This window comes from Podarcis melisellensis (assembly GCF_964234715.1).
Source record: "Podarcis melisellensis genome assembly, chromosome: 3".
NCBI lineage: Eukaryota > Metazoa > Chordata > Lepidosauria > Squamata > Lacertidae > Podarcis > Podarcis melisellensis.
In genome coordinates, this window is record NC_138530.1 from 107,547,996 (window position 1) to 107,572,154 (window position 24,159).

Sequence of the window (24,159 nt, forward strand, 5' to 3'; positions counted from 1 at the left end):
TTAACCTGAAGCACCACTTTAGGTAATGGGGCCTCCCGCTGCCGCCGCACGATTTCTGTTCTCATCCTGAAGCAAAGTTCTTAACCCAAGGTACTATTTCTGGGTTAGCGGAGTCTGTAACCTGAAGCATCTGTAACCTGAGGTACCACTGTACTTGAAAAAGGCTTGCTTTAGACCTCAGGTGGCTAACCTCGGCCCCATCAATTTTTCCTAGACCTTTGAAGACCCCCACGAATTTTGGCAGCTCAGATGGGGGGGAGTAAACACAGCTTGGGGGGGGGTAGGTGGGGAAGTTTAAACCTCCCTGCCTAGCCCACAGAACAAGACAACTGCGCCCCCCACCCCAATCATATTAATAATTTGAGTTGGGAGGAGGCAGGAGCTGATCTCTGTGGCTTAGCTGAGAGGGGCGGTTGCATATCACTGTCTCCTATACTTGCACATGGGAGTGGGGCGCTCCCCCACCGCTGGGATGTGGCTCCCATTGGTGAAGAAATCTGGCCCCGCTGTTTTATAGGGCCTGCTTGTTTTAAGAGAAAGCCCTCGACCCACAGGAGGCCAGGGACGGCGTGGGTCTTTCGAGAGCTCATGTTGGGTCTGTGTCTCTTTCCCCCTGCAGTCATTGACAGCTGCACGGTTGCCGTGGCGTCCAACAGCACCCCGGAAGGCGTCCGCTACATCTCTTCCAATGTCTGCGGTCCCCACGGAAAGTGCAAGAGCCAGGCGGGAGGCAAGTTCACTTGCGAATGCAGCAAAGGCTTCACCGGCACCTACTGCCATGAAAGTAAGTTTCTCCTCACCCTGCTTTTGAGTGAACCCGACTCTCCCTTTCTCCACAGCCACCTGTTTAAATGCCTTGAACCCCACAGCTTGTTTGGCCTTGGGAGCCAGGGGTTGGCTGCAGTCACCAAGGACACTTTTGGACTTTTGCTGCAATTTCGTTGCTTCCTACTTGCTGGGCCAGTTGATGCTAGTATTCCCTTGGCCTCAAGGAAGCTCGTTTTAAGAGGCTCCTAGGTAGGGACGCGTGTGGCGCTGTGGGTTAAACCACAGAGCCTAAGACTTGAAGATCAGAAGGTTGGCGGTTCAAATCCCCGTGATGGGGTGAGCTCCCGTTGCTCGTTCCCTGCTCCTGCCAACCTAGCTGTTCGAAAGCATGTCAAAGTGCAAGTAGATAAATAGGTACCACTCCGGCGGGAAGGTAAACGGCATTTCCGTGCGCTGCTCTGGTTCGCCAGAAGCGGCTTAGTCATGCTGGCCACATGACCCAGAAGCTGTCTGTGGACAAATGCCGGCTCCCTAGACCAAGAAAGCGAGATGAGCGCCGCAACACTAGAATCGGTCACGACTGGACCTAATGGCCAGGGGTGCCTTTACCTTTAGCCTTGAACGTGCCTTGGGTTTATGGTTTTTTTAAAAAAATAAATGCCAACTTTACAAACATACAAAAGGCCTCCGGCAGTAGATGGCAAATTTTACTCTGGGGGGTTTTATGAGCCGTCTTAAAGGAATGTTTTCAAACCTTTTAAGGTATGGAAAGTTGGCTTGCTTTTTTAAAGAGCCTTCTCCTTTCGCTTGTCTTTTTTTTTTTTTTTTGCACTGGGTTGCAGTTTGGGTCCAGACGGAGCAAGCTCCGGGTTTAATGGTTAACCCACCTCCTCCATCCAGCCCCAGTTTTCTAAACTTCCTTTTTTGTGCTTCATCTCTTTTAATTTTGCTGCAGACATCAACGATTGCGAGAGCAACCCGTGTAAGAATGGCGGCACGTGCATTGACGGCATCAATTCGTACAAATGCATTTGTAGCGATGGATGGGAAGGCAACTTCTGCGAAGCCAGTAAGCGGATCTTTGTTTCTCTACTGGAAGGGAGGTGGTTGAGGGATGGAGACTCTGTCGTTCTTCTTCGTGTTGACGCTTTTCACATCCTCTGTCTGGACTGCAGTCCTGAAAAGATCATCTTAAGGAGCAATGGGTGTTTATTATGGGTGTACTTAAAAGAAAGATGCTACCCTATTCATTCATTCATATTAATTTCATTTTGATACTGCTTATATCTCAAAAGACTTTTACAACATAGTAAAACTTCAGATAAAATGATCCAGAATAAAACATTTTTATTAGTTTTCAATTTCAAGAATCCAATAATAGCCTCAGTATAACAATGCCAAATTACAACACTATTCCCAATATTAATCATTTAAATACCAAAGTTCATAATTTAGGTGGTATCCACATGCTAGAATTGATGGTTTGATTTTTTCCCCTTTATTCCTGCGTTCCAAAATCTTATTGATTTCAGTCACAATAGTAATCCCTTATACAGCAGCTGCAATATTTATAACTTCCATTCATATTGACACATTTCATTTAATGATTTATAAGTCCACAATGATTTATAAGTCTACTTCACTTGAATAATAAAACATTGCTGAAGAAAGTCAAATATCAAGTGTACACTCAAAGCAACCTACTTAACAGGAAACTAAAATATTATCTCAAAAGATTTCAAAATGAAACATTACAAAGGAGGTTAACTGCAGAATGCACGTTTAATACAGCAAAGTGAACTGAGAAAACCTTGAACACTGAAAGCATTTCTAATTATAAAATGCACATTTAAAACAGCATAATTAGCAAGAGAATTAAATGTTATCATGAGCAAAGAACGTATCTGGTGCTGTTGCTGCCAGTCCTGCCAATGGTGGCTCAGGCTCAGTGATTTGGGTCTGCACTAAGAGACAGCCAAAATGGTTGCTGGCCTCCTTAGCGGCCTCAGCTTTTGTAGCTGGAGTCAATCAGGGCGCTGCCGTCCCAGGCTAGGCGGAAAGAGGCCTGCCAGACCGGGAGCAGGCCTTCTAGAACTTGCAGCCAAGATGGCACCCTCTCCATCTCTGCCTGGATTTTGGTTCTTGATTTGGGTCAGCAGACAGCCAGCTTGCTGAGTTTCTGCTACATATGCAGCACCATAAGCTACAGAAGAGTTGCATTCCTCTTGGGCTTGCCAGTCGGAAGGTTGGCGGTTCGAATCCCCGCGGCGGAGTGAGCTCCCGTTGCTCTGTCCCAGCTCCTGCCACAACCTAGCAGTTCAAAGGCACGCCAGTGCAAGTAGATAAATAGGTACGGCTGCAGCGGGAAGGTAAATGGTGTTTCTGTGCGCTCTGGTTTCCGTCACGGTGTTTGGTTGAGCTAGAAGTGGTTTACTCGTGCTAGCCAGAAAGCTGTCTATGGACAAACCCTCGGACCAAAAGTGAGATGAGCGCCGCAACCCCATAGTTGTCTTTGACTGGACTTAACCATCCAGGGGTCCTTTACTTTTTAACATTACCTGTATTCCAGTGGTGATGCACAAACTCATCTTAGAATTGGCAAACCACACTTTTTCTTTAGTAAAAATCAAAACAGCTGGCTTGAATGTTTTATATCCATGTATTTTCCTCTATAAAGACAGAACATCTCATTGCTCCTATCTTGGCATCGTAGAACAGCCTCCCCCAACTTTGTGCCTTCGAGATGTTGGGACTCCAATTCCCATCAGCCCCAGCCAGCATGGGCAGTGCTTGAGGACGATGGGTGTTGTAGTCCAACAATTTGAGTCCAAACATCCACCAGCCCTGGTTTATGAGGCTTCTGTCAGTAGAAACCTTTACTGTAAGGTTTTCTCATGCTGTCATTTAGTTTTGAGATGATGACTAGCTTCTAATCCAAACACAGAGTTTCCCATCTCTGAAATATCTCCCTTTTCCTCTGTGCTGCTTCGAGAAGACAGAGGAGGGGCTGAACTGCTAGCCTTTGGCCTTGACACAGAATCATTATGTAATAAGGCCTCATTTGCTTTCAGCTTAACTGTTATATTTGTTCCGAGGGAGCCAGAGTGGTGTGTGTTGGCAAGGGAAGTTGAAAGTGAGCGGTGGGGTATGGTGCAGAATAAACATGATAACGTCAGCGGTGGCATTAAGGCGCTTAATCCAGACTTTGGGATGGGAGGCCAAAAGGAGGGCTGCGACATGCCTGAGGATAAAAGCAAGCTCCTTTGCCACAACACTTCTTTTTCTCCCTTTAACTCCCCCCTCTTCCTTCCAGATATCAACGACTGCAGCAAAAACCCCTGCCACAATGGAGGAACTTGCCGAGACTTGGTGAACGATTTCTTCTGCGAGTGCAAAAATGGCTGGAAAGGGAAAACCTGCCACTCGCGTGAGTGTTTTTTTGGGAGATACCCTAAATCGGTGCCACCACTAAAGTTCGGCGGTGCCTAGTTTGGCCTATGAATGGGGCCGGCTTATTATAATAGCCTCATTGGCCGATCGCTGCCGTGCGCCGTAAACTCGCTCACGGTGAAAAGGCAGCCTCTCCACTCGCTCCTGTGTCTCACTCCTCCCCTAATAGGAACAACAAACCACAACGCTTGGCTTACCTTGATGTCGGAACCTGAGATTGTGGTTTTGTCCCCCCCCCCTTCCCCATAAACAAATTGCGATCAGCAAGCCAAGATGTGTACTTGGCTCGGCGATCGTGCTTCGTTGGGGAGAAGCAAACCTCAATCTTGGGTTTGGGACATCGCGAGAAGCCAAGCTTTGTGGTTTGTTTCCTTGCGCCAGGCAGGGGAGCGAAGCCAGAGTCATTGTTTACAGGCAAGCCGTGGTTCGTGGCTGGCTGCGTTGTGCAAGGAAGTGTCATTTTTCCTGTCCCCCAAAGTACATTGAGGATCAGATCAGGAGCTCGAAACTAGATGCGTTATAATAGTAGTCATGCGTTATAATCACACATGCCAAAGTTCTTCCTTAAGATGATTCTCTTTATTTCCCGGGTTCCAAACATGGACAGATAAACTGGGGGAATGTCAAAGCTCATGGTCTCTGTGCCTCCTGTCAATCAAACGGCCGTTCCCAAGAACCAGTTCTCGAATGTACGTACATGTAGTGAGATTGGCGTTCATGTTCTAAGACCGTGAGCTGGAAAGGGTAAAAGAGTATTGGGAAATGGCACATAATGAATTGAAAAAAAAGTTCCAAAGTACTTTCCCCAAAAAAATCCAGAGTCCTTTCTGTTGGGGATAATTCAGACTGAAATTCCCAGGTGTCAAAAAAGGCTATTTATGTATGCAACAACTGTGGCCTGTGTTTTGTTAGCCGAAAAATGGAAAACGAGCAAGGTCCCAACCAATGAACAATGGCAACCTAATTGACAGAATATGCACAACTTGCAGACTTAACATATAGAAAAGAAGAACATACGTTTAGAGAAGATTGGAAAACGTTTATTGAATATAGGGGAAATAATTGTGTACAGCTGAAAACGCTGGTAGCATTAAGACAAATTCAACAGTGTAAATAAATTTTGATGGATGTAATAATGGAATACTGAATGGTATAGTTTCTGTAAAATATGCAGGGATTTATGATATGTAAAATGAACCATGGAAAGAGAAGAGGGGAAGTCATTGATTTCTTAAGGATGTGAAAATGAGTACTTTAAATGGTAAAACAGAAAATTTAATAATATATATATATATAAGACCATGAGCTTATAACTCTCAGGGAAACGGGTGAGCTGTTTCTGCAACGATTTCCCGGGGAGCCTGTCTGCCCTGAGCCCGTTCCACATACGGCTTGAGGGGGAGCGTGTTTGCTTCTAACTAATCCTGCTTTTCCATTTGCACGCCTGCAGGCGACAGTCAGTGTGACGAAGCCACATGCAACAACGGAGGGACCTGCTATGACGAGGGAGATGCCTTCAAGTGCATGTGTCCCGCAGGATGGGAAGGAGCCACCTGCAACATCGGTTAGTAAATGGTTGTGGGCTCTGCTCATCATAATGTATTTTGATGGGTAGGGGGACCTGCGATCCTCTGGATGTGACTGGACTCCCATTCTCTGTCCTGGCTGACCAGTGGCCATACTAGCTGGGGGCTGGCGGGTGTCGGGAGTTCAGCATCATTATTTCCTTGTAACATTTGTACATGGCCTCGGCCCAGTATACCTGAAGGAGCATCTCCAGCCCCATTGTTCGGCCCGGACACTGAGGTCCAGCTCTGAGGGCCTTCTGGCGGTTCCCTCCCTGTGAGAAGTGAGGTTACAGGGAACCAAGTAGAGGGCCTTCTCGGTAGTGGCGCCCGCCCTGTGGAACGCCCTCCCATCAGATGTCAAGGAAATAAACAACAATCTGACTTTTTGAAGACATCTGAAGAGAGCCATGTTTAGGGAAGTTTTTAATGTCTGATTGTTTTACTGTATTTTTGATGTTTTGTTGGAAGCCGCCCAGAGTGGCTGGGGAAACCCAGCCAGATGGGCAGGGTGTAAATAATAAATTATTATTATTATTATTATTATTATTATTATTATTTAATTTAATTTATTACGCCTCCCTTCTTCCGTACATCTCAAGGTATTTCACATTCAGAAGGCCAGAGGTTCGGCATCCCTGATTTAAAACCCTGTGCCGTTTTTGAGAACTTTGCCAGAAACTCTGTTTTGCCTCTTCTTTTTCCAGCAAGGAACAGCAGCTGCCTCCCGAACCCTTGTCATAATGGCGGGACTTGTGTCGTCAGCGGAGATTCCTTCACGTGTGTGTGCAAAGAGGGCTGGGAAGGACCGACTTGCACTCAGAGTAAGCGCTTTCTCTCTTTTTCCCCCTCTCTCATATACCCAAACTCTTTCTGAAGTGGCGGTGGCTGACGATGAGAAAACTGGCTCATCTCGTTGCCTTCGGGGATTTGAGATTAAAACCAGAAGGGGGAAGCTGTTTGATGTGGGGCGTTCGCATCACCTGAATCATTGGGCTTTAATGACATTGTGGGACTGGAGCTTTGACCTGGGCCTGAGAAAGTTGCACATTAGATAAATGGAGACAGATGTTTTCGTGTTCACACTGCCGCTTCCCTTCAACCCACCCACCACCCTGGAAAAAAACATTAACTCTGGTTCGTTCGCATCTGTTCCTTGGTTGCAGCAGCCTGGCCACTTTTGAATCTGTTGGTGTTTCTTACTGACAATACTTTGCAAAGAATCCCATGTGCATTTGTTTAGTGTGTGGGTTTTAGCAATTTAGTTCAAACCTGTTTTGCAAGGGGACACCTGTAGACAGTGCTTTTTTTCTGGGGGGGACGCCTACCCCTAAACATTTTGTGACTGTTTGGCCTCATTGAGGGGCAGTATTTCAATACGAGTAGGAAAATGAGAGTTCCTCTAAACTTATTTTTTCTTTTAAAAAAGCACTGCCTGTAGCAATCCAGAGTGCTAATTGTGCATCTTTGTCTCTTACCTCTTTACAGATACCAACGATTGCAGTCCTCATCCATGGTGAGCAGATGGGCCTGGGAATGAATTCCACTTTTATTTGTATATGTCCACCCTGATAAACCGTCTAATTCGGCATATTCTGTCAGCTTTTGGATCCAGTCTTGTATAGAGGGAATTTCATTACTCTTCCATTTAGCTGCGATAAGAACTCTTTAAAAGCTGCTTTTAAATGATCTAAAGGATGGAAGTTGAAGGCTGCCCATAGAAATAAATGGGGGGGATCCATGATTTTAATGGAGCTGGGATTTGGCCTCTCTGTGTCTACTCCCACCCCCAGCACCCCAGAAACATCCCCAGTGGACACTGATCATTTTCATTGGACCCAGAATAGGGGACCTCTTGGATAGGGGAACCAGGTGGGAGGAAAGGACTGGAGTGGCCAGAAGCTTAAATACAGAAGCAGTCCATGCTGCAACATTTTGTCGCAAGTCCCATTTGTGCAACAGTATTCTCTCCTACTTTAAACTCAAAACGGGCCGGTGTTGCTTAAGTTACAATTGTGTAAGCTGCTTTTTGCTGAAGGGCTTAAAGAACATGCATTTGTGAAAGTGAGAGAGCATCGGCTAAGCAAAGTTCTTTCTCGTTCTCCCCAAACAGCTATAATAGTGGGACGTGTGTGGATGGAGACAACTGGTACCGCTGCGAATGCGCTCCAGGGTTTGCTGGTCCCGACTGCAGGATAAGTATGTGTTAGCAATCCTTCAGCTCTTAACTTTGGCCTAAAGTTGCATTAGAACAGGAGGTGCAATATATGTTGTTGTTTTTGCTAAATTGCGGTTTGCACATATGGCGCTTTCTGTGTCACTTGGCAAGAGACTCCAGTGGCAGTTCTTTTAATCAAATATAATGTCCCTGAGAGATCTGTGCCCCTGTTTGCAGGAGAAAATGACTCATGCTAAAAGTCTCCTGAAAAACAGTAGAGTAAGTTGGTCCTATCTTGCCCAGAGTCCCGTGGGTTCTGGTGACCGCTAGCAATCTGTGAATTGGAAACTTCCAAGTGTCAAGAAGAGCATGGGTAGGCAAACTAAGGCCTGGGGGCTGGATCCGGCCCAATCACCTTCTAAATCCGGCCCATGAACAGTCTGGGAATCAGCGTGTTTTTACATGAGTAGAATGTGCCCTTTTATTTAAAATGCATCTCTGGGTTATTTGTGGGCATAGGAATTCATTCATTCATTCATTTTTTTATTCCTCCCCCCCCCCCAAAAAAATATAGTCCAGCTCCCCACAAGGTCTGAGGGACAGTGAAAAAGTTTGCTGACCCCTGTCAATGCATTTCATGGGGCTTCAAAGCTCTCCTTAGACTGGGCCCTTTGAGAGCTCCTGTGATGAGGAATTCTGCCCAATAAAAAATGTTTCCTAAATTAGTAGCAGAGGGCGTTTTGGGCCTGCAGAACTAGAGGTTGTGTATGTGTTAAAAGCAAGAGGCCAGCTCAGGATTTGAAAAGAAGCGCAACAAGAAAACAAGAAATAGTTTATGCCAATAATGCAAATTGGACATGGAGGCCACATTGGAAGGGCATTTTTGTTGAGGGGAGAAAATGGCTGGCAGGTCCCAGGTCCTGGAATCAACCCCCTTAGCTTCTCTAGCAGTGTTAGAAGCTCAGATATATAAGCTAGGCTCCAAATAGCTCCTTAAAACCAAGGTTGCAGTTGCCAAAGTGAAATGCCTGGTTGCCATTTTGGGGGCAAGGCGACTCTAAAGTCTTATTTTTCAAATGATGGACTGGTTGTGATTGATTGATTGATCAGTTACACATCTGGCTAGTTCAGATGACAACCTTCAGCGGTTCTCAACCTGCGGGTCCCCAGATGTTGTTGGACTACAACTCCCATCATCCCTGACCACTGGTCATGCTGGCTAGGCATGATGGGAGTTGTAGTCCAACAACATCTGGGGACCCACAGGTTGAGAAACACTGAGCTAGATTAAGAACTCTGAGAACTTCTTTAAGTTCTCACCTGATCCAGGGACAGTCTACATATATATTGGCCTATTCCTGCCTCTTTTTCTGAATGGTGACCATTTATAACATAGGAATATTCTTCACAACCTATGAAACATAGGAATATTCTTCACAACCTATGAGCAGGTCAGTGGGAAGCGGGTAGGCAAAGGCAAGCAACAACAAGCAACTAACGTTGTTCGCTGCTCCTGCTCTGGCTGCACAGAAAAATCCTTTTGGTTCCTGAAATTCATTCCGCTTGCGCAGATAAAATATAACTGGTAGAATTCTACAGGGTGTGTTGCTAGTGTGTGGAAAAAGTCAACCTCCAGATGGTGGAGATGTCAGGTACCAGGCATCTTCATTTGGTAGCAAATGTGCAAAATGCGCACTTGACTCTAGCCAAGACAGAAGATTATTGGCAAGAAACCCCAGAGAGCTAGCCCTGGTACTGTAAAATGCAGCTTTGTAGGTTAGCATATGAGCTTTACTGAAAACTATTAAGTAACTGCTGTCCTGATTTTCCTTTAAAATCTTCTTTAAAATTTTGAGCAAGATTCGCAGCTTTACAACTCTTCATTCAGGTGGGTGGGGGGTTGATCTATGCAGCTCATATTAATTAGTTACACCATTGTTATTCCTACTAATCTTCTTTCCGCCCTCTGCCTTACCAGATATCAACGAATGCCAGTCCTCGCCCTGTGCTTTTGGAGCAACGTGTGTCGATGAAATCAACGGGTACCGTTGTATCTGCCCTGCCGGCCGCATTGGCCCCAGATGCCAAGAAGGTATTGGATATATACCGTATTTTTCCCTCTGTAAGACGCACCAGACCACAAGACGCACCTAGTTTTTGGAGGAGGAAAACAAGAAAAAAAATATTCTGAATCTCAGAAGCCAGAACAGCAAGAGGGATCACTGCGCAGTGAAAGCAGCAATCCCTCTTGCTGTTCTGGCTTCTGGGATAGCTGCGCAGCCTGCATTCGCTCCATAAGATGCACACACATTTCCCCTTACTTTTTAGGAGAGAAAAAGTGAGTCTTATAGAGCAAAAAATACAGTATATAGTAGTTCGTCGCTTGTAAAGTAAAACAAAGCCTCCTTCCCTTCCCAGTAGTTAATATGGATGAGCAAAGAATTCCAGAATGTCTATCTGTGTGTTCGCGATTGAACAGGGAGGAGAAGGAATGGGAAGAGGGAGGAGGGAAGCATTGCTAAAGTACTGGAGCGAAAGCTGGGGTGGGGAGCCTGTGGCCCTCCAGATGTTTGGTGGACCACAACTCCCTTCATCCCTGACCATCGCCCATCCTGAACGTTGGTGCTGATGGGATTTTGGAGTCCCAATATTATTTGGAGGACCACACCTAAGACGGAGAATTCAGTGTTATGTTGGAGGGGATGCCAGGAAACCGGGACTTATGTTCACATGTGGTGGGGGTGTAAATATATAAAAAAATTTCTGGCAAAGGGTGTTTAAGGAGATGACAGAAATCACCGGGTTCAAGCTGACCAAAAGTCCAGCAATAGCATTGTTATTAATTTATGATGGGGTGGAAGGTACACTGGCTTTCAAGGACTTGCTCGCAAATTTATTGACAGCTGTGCGGGTTATAGCTAGGAAGTAGAAGGGGAAGCAGAATATAAAATGGAAGAGTGGTATAAAGAGGTGTGGGATATAGCTATTAATGGTAAATTAACGTGCCATTAAGATAAAATGGGGAATATGCAGGAGAAATGATTTTGAGGAGATATGTTTGCAGAATTTGTACTGTTAAAACGGAAAGGGGTCAAACCATCGCAAGAGGCATTGAAATTTTGGGAGGTTGGATAGTTACGATAGAATGGTCTTGGTGGTGGGGTGCACATTTTTATTTAATAATAAAAGATTATTACGTTGTCAAAATAAAATAATAAATAATAATAATAATAATAATAATAATAATAATAATAATAATAATAATAATAATAATAGAAATACCAAAAAAAGCAGCTTGTTGGAAAAAATTCTACATATGTACACATCTGTTAAAAAAATCAAACCCAATACTCGGCTTCCTTTACTTAAAGTATCTCATAATTCATAAAATGTTGAGTCTAAGGCATCTCTGTGAGTCAATCCCTGAACCACTTTGCCTCTCAGTTTCAGGAAGGCCTTGCATCGGCAGTGGCCACATTATTCCAGATGGAACTAAATGGGACGACGAGTGTAATAGCTGTCAGTGTGTGAACGGAAAAGTCACGTGCTCTAAGGTACTGTCCTGGGACTCCTGGCTGCCTCGGCCTGCCACCTTTTCCATGCGTTCCAAGTGTCCGGCTGCCAACTGAATGGTCTTTTCCGTTCTAGGTCTGGTGCGGTCCGAAGCCTTGCTTGATAAGCGCCAAAGGTCACAGCGAGTGTCCCACAGGCCATACCTGCCACCCTGTCAAAGAGGACCACTGCTTCATAGGTCCCTGCGACAACATAGGTGAATGCTGGCCTTCCAATCAGCAGCCCGTGAAAAGCACGTGCAACTCCGATGCTTACTATCAGGACAACTGTGCCAACATCACTTTCACCTTCAATAAGAAGATGATGACTCCAGTAAGTTGGTCTCGAAACGAGCAGCTACACAAATGCCTTTGCAAGCAATTCCAAAGTATAAACTGACAGGGTGGCTGTCTACCAGCTCCTTCTGGTACGCAGGCTGAGACCCTACCTGCCCGCGGACTGTCTCGCCAGAGTGGTGCATGCTCTAGTTATCTCCCGCTTGGACTACTGTCATGCGCTTTACATGGGGCTACCTTTGAAGGTGACCCAGAAACTACAACTAATCCAGAATGCGGCAGCTAGTCTGGTGACTGGGAGTGGCTGCCAGGACCATATAACACTGGTCCTGAAAGACCTACATTGGCTCCCAGTACGTTTCCGAGCACAATTCAAAGTGTTTGTGCTGACCTTTAAAGCCCTAAATGGCCTCAGCCCAGTATACCTGAAGGAATGTCTCCACCCCCCATCGTTCAGCCTAGACACTGAGGGTCTTCTGGTGGTTCCCTCACTGCAAGAAGTGAGGTTACAGGGAACCAGGCAGAGGGCCTTCTCGGTAGTGGTGCCCGTCCTGTGGAACGCCCTCCCATCAGATGTCAAGGAAATACAACCTTCTAGGATGCTCCATGGGGAGGACCAGAGGTAGAAAAGTGGGAGCAGCAGCAGATGTGACTCTTAGCTTTCGACATCAGGTTTACATTCGAACCACGGGAAAGTTGGAAGGCCACTCTCGCTCTAAACCCAGGCGAGCAGGAGGCACCGCCATAGATCAATGATAGATTTCAGCCGGGCAAAAGCACTTGAGGAGAGTGTGGAATGAGGCCAGTATAGGATATGCAGCCTGGGGGAAGTCTCAAGGCCTTGATGGGCCTCATTCGGCCCTGAGTCCTGAAGTTCCCTCGCCCCTGAGGTTAAAAAAAGCCATCTGCCACACAAACTACTGTAGCACACCCTTCCCTCCCATTTCTCTAGGCTACCTGTATGTCTTGCTGTATTCTGGCATCCACCCTTTGGCCCAAGGAGTTTGACTTGCTCACAGCAACTCGGTTGAGCAAGGGATTGAACTTTTTAAATTTTATATCCTTTATTGAAAAGTAAAAAGTACAAGTGCACAGAGGGAGACCTGAAGAAACGAGAAATAGTACCTGTGTGGAAAACCAAACAGAAACAAGATATTGTTTACATTACAAAAAAGGGGGGGTATTTGTTATTGTAGTTAACCAGACCTTAATCTAATGGGGCATTTATAAAGCAAGGGATTAATAATAATAATAATTTTTTATTTGTACCCTGCCCATCTGGCTGGGTTTCTCCAGCCACTCTGGGCGGCTTCCACAAAGACAAAAAATACACTAAGATGTCATACATTAAAAACGTCCCTGAAGAGGGCTGCCTTCAGATGTCTTCTGAATGTCAGGTAGTTGTTTATCTCTTTGACATCTGATGGGAGGGCATTCCACAGGGTGGGCGCCACTACTGAGAAGGCCCTCTGCCTGGTTCCCTGTAGCTTTGCTTCTCGCAATGAGGGAACTGCCAGAAGGCCCTTTGCGCTCGACCTCAGCGTCCCGGCAGAACGATGGGAGTGGAGACGCCCCTTCAGGTATACTGGGCCGAGGCCATTTCCCAAAGCCAAGCCTAACTATCTACCGGGGGCTACCTCACATTTGACATGTTTTAAAGGCGTGCGTTTAGAAAAGTATGAATGCTAAAAACATGTCCCATCCAGGTGTACTCATCAGGGAGTTGAGATCAGTCTGAAGTTCCCTATGGAGTCCACACGTGGACGACGCCATATACAGAGTCACTGTCAGCAGATCTCCAGGATTTTAAATTGGGGGGGGGGGAGGGCGTGCCTCTACCTGGGAATGCTAGGAACTGAACCAGGGACCTTCTAAATGCAAAACATGTGTTCTACCACTGAGAAATGGACCTTCTCTGGGCAGTGACCTTTATTCCTTGCCAGTGACCCAATTGGCAATTGTGGATATTATGGCTTCTGCTATAATGCAGATCAAGGATGGGGAACTTTGTAGTTGAACAACCTTTGGAGGGGCCCAACTCTCGTCATCGCTGACCATTGGCCACGTTGCCTGGGACGGATGAGACTTTAGGTTGACCACAGGTTCACTCTTGACCTAAGAGGCAACGTTCTCTGTAGCCAGGCGCAAATGGCAACGAGAGAAGTGCCATTGATTTATGTTCTTGCCATATGTCCTCTTCTGTCAAAAGTACTCATGTTCCGTGTTTGTTCTTTTCCCACAGGGCCTTACAACTGAGCATATTTGTAACGAGCTGAGGAATCTAAGTATCTTGAAGAACGTGTCCGTGGAATACTCCATCTACATCACGTGTGAACCGTCGCACTTGGCACACGATGAAATCCACGTTGCGATTGTAAGTCTGATGGTTGGCATGCCTGACTTATTTCTCTAAACGTTGAGACGCATTGCTCTGTCTCAGTGGGAAAGAGTGGGTTCTCTGTTTAACTACGATCTAATTGGATATCACCCATAGACATAAATACATGTGATATAAACAATAAAACGGCAAATGCAACAATTCAGGTTCTGAAAGCCATGACAAAATACAACCAACTTGTAATCTAGTGGCAGCAAGGTGTTGTGCATTAAAATGAGCAACAGTGAATCTTGGATGTTAACACATTTGGAAGATTGTGGAAGTGAATTGTTATTATTGGTTAAATTTGTGTACCGCCCTATACCTGCAGGTCTAAGGCGGTTCACAACATAAAATCACAGTATAAAAACACAAACACACAAACCAAGGACAACTCAATAATCTGCCCCCCCTTCCCAAAACATTTCAAAAGCGTATTTGGTATCAATCAGCCGAAAGTCTGGATAAAGAGGAATGTTTTTGCCTGGCGCCTAAAGGTGTATAATGAAGGCACCAGGCAAACCTCCCTGGAGAAAGCATTCCACAAATGGGGAGCCATTACAAAAAAGGCCCTGTTCTCGTGCTGCCACCCTCCGGACCCCCCATGGAGGAAGCGCACAAAGAAGGGCCTCAGAAGATGATGTCAGGGAAGGTTCATATGGAAAGAGACGGTATTGTGGTCCTCAGCCATCAAAATGAATGTACCACCAGAACCTGGGGGGGGGGGGGGATTATTCTGGGATCATATCACCACCACAAAGAAGATCCTGTCTTGTGCTCACTCATCAAATCTTCCAAGATAGCACCAAGAACAAGACAGCCAATGCTGATCTTAACCCCCAAACAAGCCTATTGGAGGGTTCTAGAGTCTAGCTTCCCTCCCAAAGGATGTTTTGAAAGGGTTGGCATTCTGCACAATTCACTGGATTGACATTGGGACTTGGTAATAACTTGATGCATGTCCTGTACTTATAGAAGCCAGTGTTCCCCATATTTTGATGTTAGACCAGAGTCTCCATGTTTGTTTGGTCCTCTTGTGAGCATTGGGTTAGAGATTCTTCTTCATGTTATCTCTAATACGCAATCTTATTCTTTCGCGTAGTCTGCCGAAGATATCCAGGAGGAAGAGAACCCGATAAAAGAAATAACAGACAAAATTATTGATCTGGTGAGCAAGCGTGATGGGAATAGCACGCTTATTGCAGCGGTTGCAGAAGTCCGGGTACAGAGGCGGCCAATTAAAAGCAAAACAGGTAATTTTTTAAAAAGAGGGGACTGCATTTTCTCATGCATTGGTTGAGGGCTGGCAGTAGGAATGGAAATTGAAAGTGGATAGGAAGCCGTTTCACTCATAGCCTGTTTCCAGACTTCCCAGCAGGGCTTATTCTTATGCAAGTTTGCTTTTCGGCACAAATTCTAACATATCTCAAGTTTGCCCTAAAATTACTTTTATTCATTGTTAGACACAAGCTCCAAATACAGGATAGTGCTGATTTGAGCTTTAACGAATGGCTTGAACTGACATTTGATGCTTTATTGTGTTTTTAAAACAAGAACAATAAACATTAAAAAGCTTCCCTATACAGGGCTGCCTTCAGATGTCTTCTAAAGGTTACATAGTTACTGATTTCCTTGACATCTGTTGGGAGGGCGTTCCACAGGGTGGGTGCCACTGCCCAGAAGGCCCTCTGCCTGGTTCCCAGTAGCTTCGCTTCTCGCAGGCAGGAACCCACCAGAAGGCCCTCAGTGCTGGATCTCAGCATCCAGGCTGAATGATGGGGGTGGAGATTCTCCTTCAGGTATATGGACAGAGAACATTTAGGGCTTTAAAGCTCAACACCAACACTTTGAATTATGCTCAGAAACTTACTGGGAGCCAATGTAGGTCTTCCAGAACCAGTGCTATATGGTTCTGTTGGAGCCGCCCAGAGTAGCTGGAGCAACCCAGTCAGATGGGCAGCATATAAATACTATTAGGTAAAATATTATTATTGTTGTTGTAGGGATGTGGGTGGCACTGTAGTCTAAACCACCGAGCCTCTTGGGATTGCTGATCAGAAGGTTGGCGGTTCGAATCCCTGCGATGGGAGTGACCTCCCATTGCTGTGTCCCAGTTCCAACCAATCTAGCAGTTTGAAAGCACACTAGTGCAAGTAGATAAAAAGATACTGCTGATGGGAAGGTAAACGTGTGCTCTTATTTCTGTCACCGTGTTTTCTTGCGCCAGAAGCGGTTTAGTCCTGCTGGCCACATGACCTGGAAAGCTGTTTGTGGACAAACGCCGGCTCCCTCCGCCGGCGACATGAGCACCGCAACCCCATAGTTGCCATTGATTGGATGTAACCATCTGTGGTCCTTTACCTTTTTTAACCTTTATTATTATTCTTCTTCTTATCATTATCTGGACCTTCTGCATGCAAAGCAGATGCCCTAAAGGTAAAGGGACCCCTGGACCATTAGGTCCAGTTGTGTCCGACCCTGGGGTTGCGGCGCTCATCTCGCTCTATAGGCCGAGGATCCAGCGTTTGTCCGCAAACAGCTTCCGGGTCATGTGGCCAGCATGACTAAGCCGCTTCTGGCGAACCAGAGCAGTGCACGGAAACGCCGTTTACCTTCCCGCCAGAGCGGTACCTATTTATCTACTTGCACTTTGATGTGCTTTCGAATTGCTAGGTTGGCAGAAGCAGGGAGCGAGCAACAGGAGCGGGGATTTGAACCGCTGACCTTCTGATCAGCAAGTCCTAGGCTCTGTGGTTTACCCACAGCACCACCCGCGTCCCTACCACTGAGCTATCTGAGCTGAGTAGTGATGGTGGGTTTGTTGACAAGAGTCACCCTTGCCAGTGTGGTTAAGAGTGGTAGACTCGTAATCTGGTGAACCAGGTTCGCTTCCTCGCTCCTCCACATGCAGCTGTTGGGTGACCTTGGGTTAGTCACACTTCTTTGAAGTCTCTCAGCCCCACTCACCTCAGTGTTTGTTGTGGGGGAGGAAGGGAAAGGAGAATGTGAGCCGCTTTGAGACTCCTTTGGGTAGTGATAAAGCGGGATATCAAATCCAAACTCTTCTTGCCTTCCAGATTTCTTGGTCCCGTTGCTGAGCTCCGTTCTGACCGTGGCTTGGATCTGCTGTCTGGTCACGGCCTTCTACTGGTGCATCCGCAAGCGCCGGAAGCAGAGCGCGCACACACACACGCCGTCGGACGACAACACCACCAACAACGTCCGGGAGCAGCTGAACCAGATCAAGAACCCCATCGAGAAGCACGGCGCCAACGCCATCCCCATCAAGGACTACGAGAACAAGAACTCCAAGATTGCCAAAATAAGGACACACAACTCCGAGGTGGAGGAAGACGACATGGACAAGCACCAGCAAAAGAGCCGCTTCGCCAAGCAGGCGACCTACACGCTGGTCGACAGAGACGAAAAGCCCCCCAACGGCACGCCCGCAAAGCACCCGAACTGGACAAACAAGCAGGACAACCGGGACTTGGAAAGCGCGCAGAGCTTGAACCGCATGGAGTACATTGTATAGCAGGCAGCCGGGCGCTGCCTCCTAATCCATACTTACCAGTTGGAGTCAACTCGGAGCTTGTAGTTCTCAAAGCGGTTGTGTAATATTTTGAGTCTAAGGCTATTATTTGCTTAGAATCCCTGTGTTAATTTAAGTTTTGACAAGCTGGCTTACACTGGCAGTGATAGTTGCTGTGGTTGGCTGGAATACCAAGTGCTGCATTCCACATCTATGCAAAACTAGTCGAAAGTGCCCCCCCCCCGTCAATTCAGCCGCCGCTGATGCATCTCCTGGCAAGTTTCATAAAGGTATCATGTAGCCTTTTATTATTTAGCCTTCCCTCACCTAACAAAGAATTCCTTCCTTCCTTCCTTCCTTCCTTCCTTCCTTCCTTCCTTCCTTCCTTCCTTCCTTCCTTCCTTCCTTCCTCTTTCTCTCTCTCTCTCTCTCTCTCTCTCTCTCTCTCTCTCTCTCTCTCTCTCGATGTCACAATTTATACAGTCCCTGTGGGGAGGGAAGGAGATAAATTTTATTTATTTATTGAAATTAGAGTTCTTTTGTATATTGGTTTTATGATGACGTACAACTAGTTCTGTATTTGAAAGTGCCTTTGCAGCTCGGAACCACAGCAACTATCGAGAAAAAAAAGTTAAAAAGTTTATTATTTATTTTTTTTAATTGTATTTTTTTGTGGGGAGGGCAGGTGGGGAGGGATTGGGGGGGACTTCTTGTCAGCAGTTGCTGGTAAAAAAAAATGAAGAATTGAGAGGAAATGTGTCAAAAGTAGAAGTTTGTATAGTTATGTAAATAATTCCTTTTTTTATTAATCACTGTGTATATTTGATTTATTAACTTAATAATCAAGAGCCTTAAATATCATTCCTTTTTTTTTAATTTATATGTATGTGTTTAGAGTTGAAGGTGTTCCCCCCCCCATAGCATTTGTAAGCTTATGGCTTCTTTATCTTTTTAAAAATCTTTTTATTCTACCCCCCACCCCTTTGTTACATGTTTGCCTACATGCCAAAATTTAAGGTGTTCTGAAAATCAGTTTGTTTTTAAAGGATAGAGAAGGCTTTTGGGGCCTTGAAACAGGCTTTCTGTACGATGTCGAGTGCGCGTTTTGTCTTTATTCTTTGAGAACACCTTTGATAGTATCACTTTAAGAATATTTGTTTAAGTACCAGCTGAGGCAGTTTAGAATTAGATTAGAATTTTATTTTAATTCCCCCCCTCCTGGCTGCTTTAGAAGTTGGGGCATGGGGGAGGAGGGAGGGGGAAAAAGGAGGGCAGGCAGATCCTCTGCCGCGAAGCAGTTTAAGGGAACACAACTGAGCGATAACCTTCTGTAGATGAACGTGTGACCGGTTGCATGTAATTAAAGAGAAAAAAATATCGAATTAGCGTGTGGAGTTGGAAACACCGAAATCTTATTTTGTAAACTCTTGATTTCACCCACCCCCACCCACCAGCACAGATAGGTGGTGCTGAACCACTTGTAGGTTTTTTTTTTTTAAAAAAAACTTCTTTTCTTTGTAATCTACTGCATGTAGAAAGTATTCCGATAAGCTAGTTGTTGAATACTTGAACAGTAGAGTGTCCAGTTAAGATCACTGTGTAGATTTGCCATAGATTACACTGCCCGCCTTAAGGAGTGAGGAAATCAAAGTGCTATTACAAAAAGTTGGAAGATCAAAAAATCAAAATTGCAAAAAAAAGACAACAAAAAGGCTTATAACTGAGTAATCTCGCTGGGTAAACCACCGGGATCACGAGGATATCTTGTATGGTAATTTTAGTGTTACACGGACATGAAAATACATCTCTGATGTGTTTATTCCTGGCAATAAATCTTGAAAAATATTTATTAAATTTTTTTGTATAAAAACAGCGTGAAGATTGAGCTTCATTGAGATGCTTCCAACATGAATGTCTTCAAATGTCTTCCCCCACCTCCAACAATAGCAATGCTATAAAGGTAAAGGGACTCCTGACCATTAGGTCCAGTCGTGGCCGACTCTGGGGTTGTGGCGCTCATCTCGCTTTATTGGCCGAGGGAGCCGGCATACAGCTTCCGGGTCATGTGGCCAGCCTGACTAAGCCGCTTCTGGCGAACCAGAGCAGCGCATGGAAACACCATTTACCTTCCCGCCAGAGCGGTACCTATTTATTTATTTGCACTTTGACGTGCTTTCAAGCTGCTAGGTTGGCAGGAGCAGGGACCGAGCAACGGGAGCTCACCCCATTGCGGGGATTCGAACCGCTGAGCTTCTGATCGGCAAGTCCTAGGCTCTGTGGTTTAACCCACAGCGCCACCCGTGTCCCTCCCGCTTTTCCTTAAGACATGCCTGTTTTCATCGGAGAAATGTTGGAGGGCATGGGAGAGAAAAAGGTGAATAGACACTATACATCCACTTTTCAAAGAAGGATCGTTCGGGATAGCACACTCTTTTACTTAAGGTACTTCTATGCCAATCTTCAAAATAAATTTCATCGGAGCAGGGACCGAGCAACGGGAGCTCACCCCGTCGCGGGGATTCGAACCGCTGACCTTCTGATCGGCAAGTCCTAGGTTCTGTGGTTTAACCCACAGCGTCACCCGCGTCCCAGAGCTACGCTATAGGAGTAAGCAATATAAAGCTGTTCACCTCCAGCTCCTACCATGGGGCAACCCAGTGGTTTCATTGGGGTATACTCGGTGGACTACATAATGTGCATGTTGGGATTCCCACCGCCTACCCCGGGTCCAGAAGGAGAACTGTCAGGGCTGTAAACTTGGTCTGTTTTTGAATTGTTTTCACTGAGATCGAGAGGATGACTCAATGAAAGTGTATTAATGACCAGTTTTTGAAAGCACTGGTGGCTAAAGCCCCTTTCCAAATCTGGTTTTGTGGGCTGTCCAAGTCCTGTCTCCAACAAGGTTGTGTTGGTGATGGATGCAAGTGGAACGGCCTTATTTATCTCAACGGTCTTTGGCCTGGTTTCTTTTATGCTTCAACAGCCCTATCTCACTTTTCTTGCATCGTGGAGCTCAAGATGGCGGTCACAAGGTGGCCCAGGCACTGAGCAGAGGTGCTCAGTTTCAGTGGCGTTGGGGTATCCCATACCTTCTTATCATGCCCTTGAGGCTGTTCTGTAAGGTTTCTTCAAGAAAGCCTTGAACCCAGAATTCTTTTCACCAGCAAAGTGCTTATTATCATGGTGGGAAGTGAGCAGGAACTTCTGAAATCTGTACCTTTACTCAGAAGCTCTGGATTAATTGTGTATCTTTGAGCAAAACACACCGCAGGGGGAAAGCCACTCTTGGTAACTTCATCTTTCCATGTTTTAGGGCAGGCACACTTGACATTGGGCATGGTGGCCGACAGCAATTTGATATTGACTTTGAAATGTGAATGGGTGGGTGGTGGGTGGTAGAGAGAATATATCCCAGTGCTGCAGCTAGTCATTGAGTTCGGCCTTTCTCAACCTTGGGTTCGCATATGTTCTTGATCTACAACCCTTTAGCATGATGGGAATTGTAGTCCCGCAACACCTAGGGACCCAAGGTTGAGAAAGGCCGAGTTAGATGCAGACTCAGTTGAACTTTGGTTTTGTAGAAACTTAGTGTTAGAACAGTGTTTCCCAATTCAGCTGTTTTTGGACTACAACTCCCATCATCCCTAGCTAGCAAGACCAGTGGTCGGAGGGAGATGGGAACTGTAGTCCAAAAGCAGCTGGAGACCCAAGTTTGGGAAACGCTGGTCTAGAAGATCCAACCTTCTCACATATTCTGGAAAATGATCACCTCTGTGATAGACACTGTTGCTGCAATGGAATATAAGCGGGTAAGGAAAATTACTGCACTGAAGTGACTAAACTTGAAGAGTCAGGAGTTTCTACTATTCCCCATGTGTACCAAGCAGCAAAGAGATGTGGGGGTGTCGCTCTTGTTAAAATACACTTTGAGATTTATTCTCCCCAAACACCCCCCAAAAAGCACACGACAGCTTGCTCTGGATTCTGTGGCAGCAAACCAGTTTATAAAGGTAGTGAATTCTCTGCCAAAATGTCTAAACATACAACTTGCTGGAAAAGCACGAGCCCCTGTCAGTAAAAACCAGTTTTAAGATAGATAAGAGAAGCACCCATTCCCCGCAGCTAAGACCAGCCTTTTCCAACTTGCTGCCCTCCAGGTGTTTTGAACCACAGATCCCATCCGCCCCAGCCAGCACACCATGTTGTCTTAGGATGATGGGAGTTGTAGTCCAAAACAGGATTTGCGAACAGCATTCTGGCCTGCTGCTGTTAGGAAATGGCCTTAAGAGAGTTTAAATTACTGGATCACGTAATGTTTCAGCTGCCTCCTGCAAGCCTTCCTTAGAGTAGCCCTGCTGCCTTCCTAAGGAAATGGCTCTCAAGATTAAAAGCACCACTCCCAGTTTCGGAGTGCAAAGAGCCCCGGCTTCATTCATTCCCATCAGATTGTATCTGCCATAGTCACAAGGACAGTTGCTCATTTTGTAGCTGCCTCCCACTGCAGGTTCAAACAAACCAATTAGAGATAATGAGTCATTTGCAGGGTAGCAAGCAGTCCTTGTACAGTGTGAATGCTGAGCTGAAGAGCAGCAAAGTCTCTTATGCTGGTGTGACAGGCTCATGGCATCCCAGATGGCAACGAGGCATTAAAAGCCCATGTGCACCACTTCTTACATCTCTCTCCTCCCTATAAAGTGGAGGTTTTCCCTAATGGAAGTCTGGGATTGCTCCACACAGTAAAGGTAAAGGGACCCCTGACCATTAGGTCCAGTCGTGGCCGACTCTGGGGTTGCGGCGCTCATCTCGCTTTATTGGCCGAGGGAGCTGGCATACAGCTTCTGGGTCATGTGGCCAGCATGACTAAGCCACTTCTGGCAAACCAGACCAGCGCATGGAAACGTTGTTTACCTCCCCGCCGGAGCGGTACCTATTTATCTACTTGCACTTTGACGTGCTTTCGAACTGCTAGGTTGGCAGGAGCTGGGACCGAGCAACTGGAGCTTACCCCGTTGTGGGGATTCGAGCCGCTGACCTTCTGATTGGCATGTCCTAGGCTCTGTGGTTTAACCCACAACGCCACCCAGCCACTCACTTAGGAAGCTGAAAACTGGACCTGCCATTTGTCTCTACCTCTAGGGATATCTGTAGATCATTTCTGACCTTCGGGGTCTATGCCTCTCTCTGGGTGGGTAGGAAGGCTTTGGTAGAGCACCTGAAGTCAAGCCTTCTCAGCACATTTCCCTTGAAAAGAAGGCTCCCTTTGAGAATTGCCAGCTGCAGACACAAGATGGCAAATAAATATGAGAGACAACGGTGCCCAGCAGGGGTGGATACAAGCTGAAGAGAGGTGATATCTCCCTAACTCACCTTAGACTAGCTCCAAAATGATCCAGGGTCCTCCTGTTTCTCCAGAACATCTTGGATTATTTTTTATAAAACCATCCTACAATGGGATGGGGAAAATGCCCACCCAGGCCTTCAAGACCCCCTTCGTGAAGCCCTCCGAGCCCACTAGAAGCATGCCAGTTAGAAAAGCCACTGAAAGTGATGTGTTTTGTGGCTGGAAGAAAGCTTTGAAGTTAAGGCACTAGGTGGAAGAAACATCATGGACAGAATAATTGCCACACACAGGAAGAATATAAGGATATATAGATTGAGTGCCTCACTTGCAGTTTCATAAATCATTTAACGTGTCAACACAAATGGAAGCTGTTAATATTGCAGTTGTCGTTTAATGGATTATCTTGACTGGAGTGTAATTGAAATTAATAAAACTTTGGAACGCAAAAATAAAGAAAATCATCAAAACATCAATTCTAGCACATGGGGGGGGGGCACCTAAATTATATAACTTGGTATCTGAATGATTGGTATTAGTAATTGTATTATAATTTGGCATTGTTATAATGAGGCTATTATTGTACTGTAATTGAAAACTAATAAAAAATATTATCAAAAATAAGAAGTTAAGGAACTAGAAGGCATAGTGAAGGTGGCAGGAGTAACCAAGCTGTGGCCCTCTAGTTCAGGGGTCGGCAACCTAAGGCCCATGGGCCACAAGGGGCCCATGGGGGTCGTTTAACTGGCCCATGGCCCACCGCTGCCCGCTCAGTGACCCCTGCCCCCTGCTCAATCGGCTCCCATGCGCCGCGCTAAACCAGCACGGAGCAGAGCAGGTGTGATGCTGGCCAGCTCCTGCTGTTGGGTGTGCGTGCAGGAGCCAGGCCCTGTGACCAACAGGACTCTGCAGGACTGGGGCCTTCTTAAGTTTGTTCTGAAGAGGCAAGGCGTGGCCAGACAGGTGAGGCCGATTGGTAACTTACAGCACCTGGTGGCAAGAGCCGGGAAGGGATATGCGGTCAGCATTTTCCCTTCGGCTCTTTGCCACAGCAACACGTTCCCTGCCTTGCTGCGTTTGACTCCTTGGTTCTTGATCCTCGGACCCCTGACTTTGTGACTCC

The 24,159-nt window shown here is 46.1% G+C and overlaps 1 protein-coding gene across 1 annotated transcript in view; it reads left to right on the forward strand.

Moving 5' to 3' along the window:
• Positions 1-19,568, forward strand: part of JAG1 (jagged canonical Notch ligand 1) — a 67,830-nt gene extending 48,262 nt beyond the window's left edge. Inside the window, exons 14-26 of the mRNA XM_081906042.1 lie at positions 620-784; positions 1,724-1,837; positions 4,082-4,195; positions 5,669-5,782; positions 6,491-6,607; positions 7,272-7,299; positions 7,897-7,982; positions 9,920-10,033; positions 11,386-11,495; positions 11,590-11,826; positions 14,032-14,163; positions 15,269-15,419; positions 17,244-19,568. Coding sequence (XP_081762168.1) covers positions 620-784; positions 1,724-1,837; positions 4,082-4,195; positions 5,669-5,782; positions 6,491-6,607; positions 7,272-7,299; positions 7,897-7,982; positions 9,920-10,033; positions 11,386-11,495; positions 11,590-11,826; positions 14,032-14,163; positions 15,269-15,419; positions 17,244-17,701 — 1,940 coding nt within the window. The 3' untranslated portion in view covers positions 17,702-19,568. The remainder of the gene's footprint in view (positions 1-619; positions 785-1,723; positions 1,838-4,081; positions 4,196-5,668; positions 5,783-6,490; positions 6,608-7,271; positions 7,300-7,896; positions 7,983-9,919; positions 10,034-11,385; positions 11,496-11,589; positions 11,827-14,031; positions 14,164-15,268; positions 15,420-17,243) is intronic.
• Positions 19,569-24,159: the final 4,591 nt, after the last annotated feature.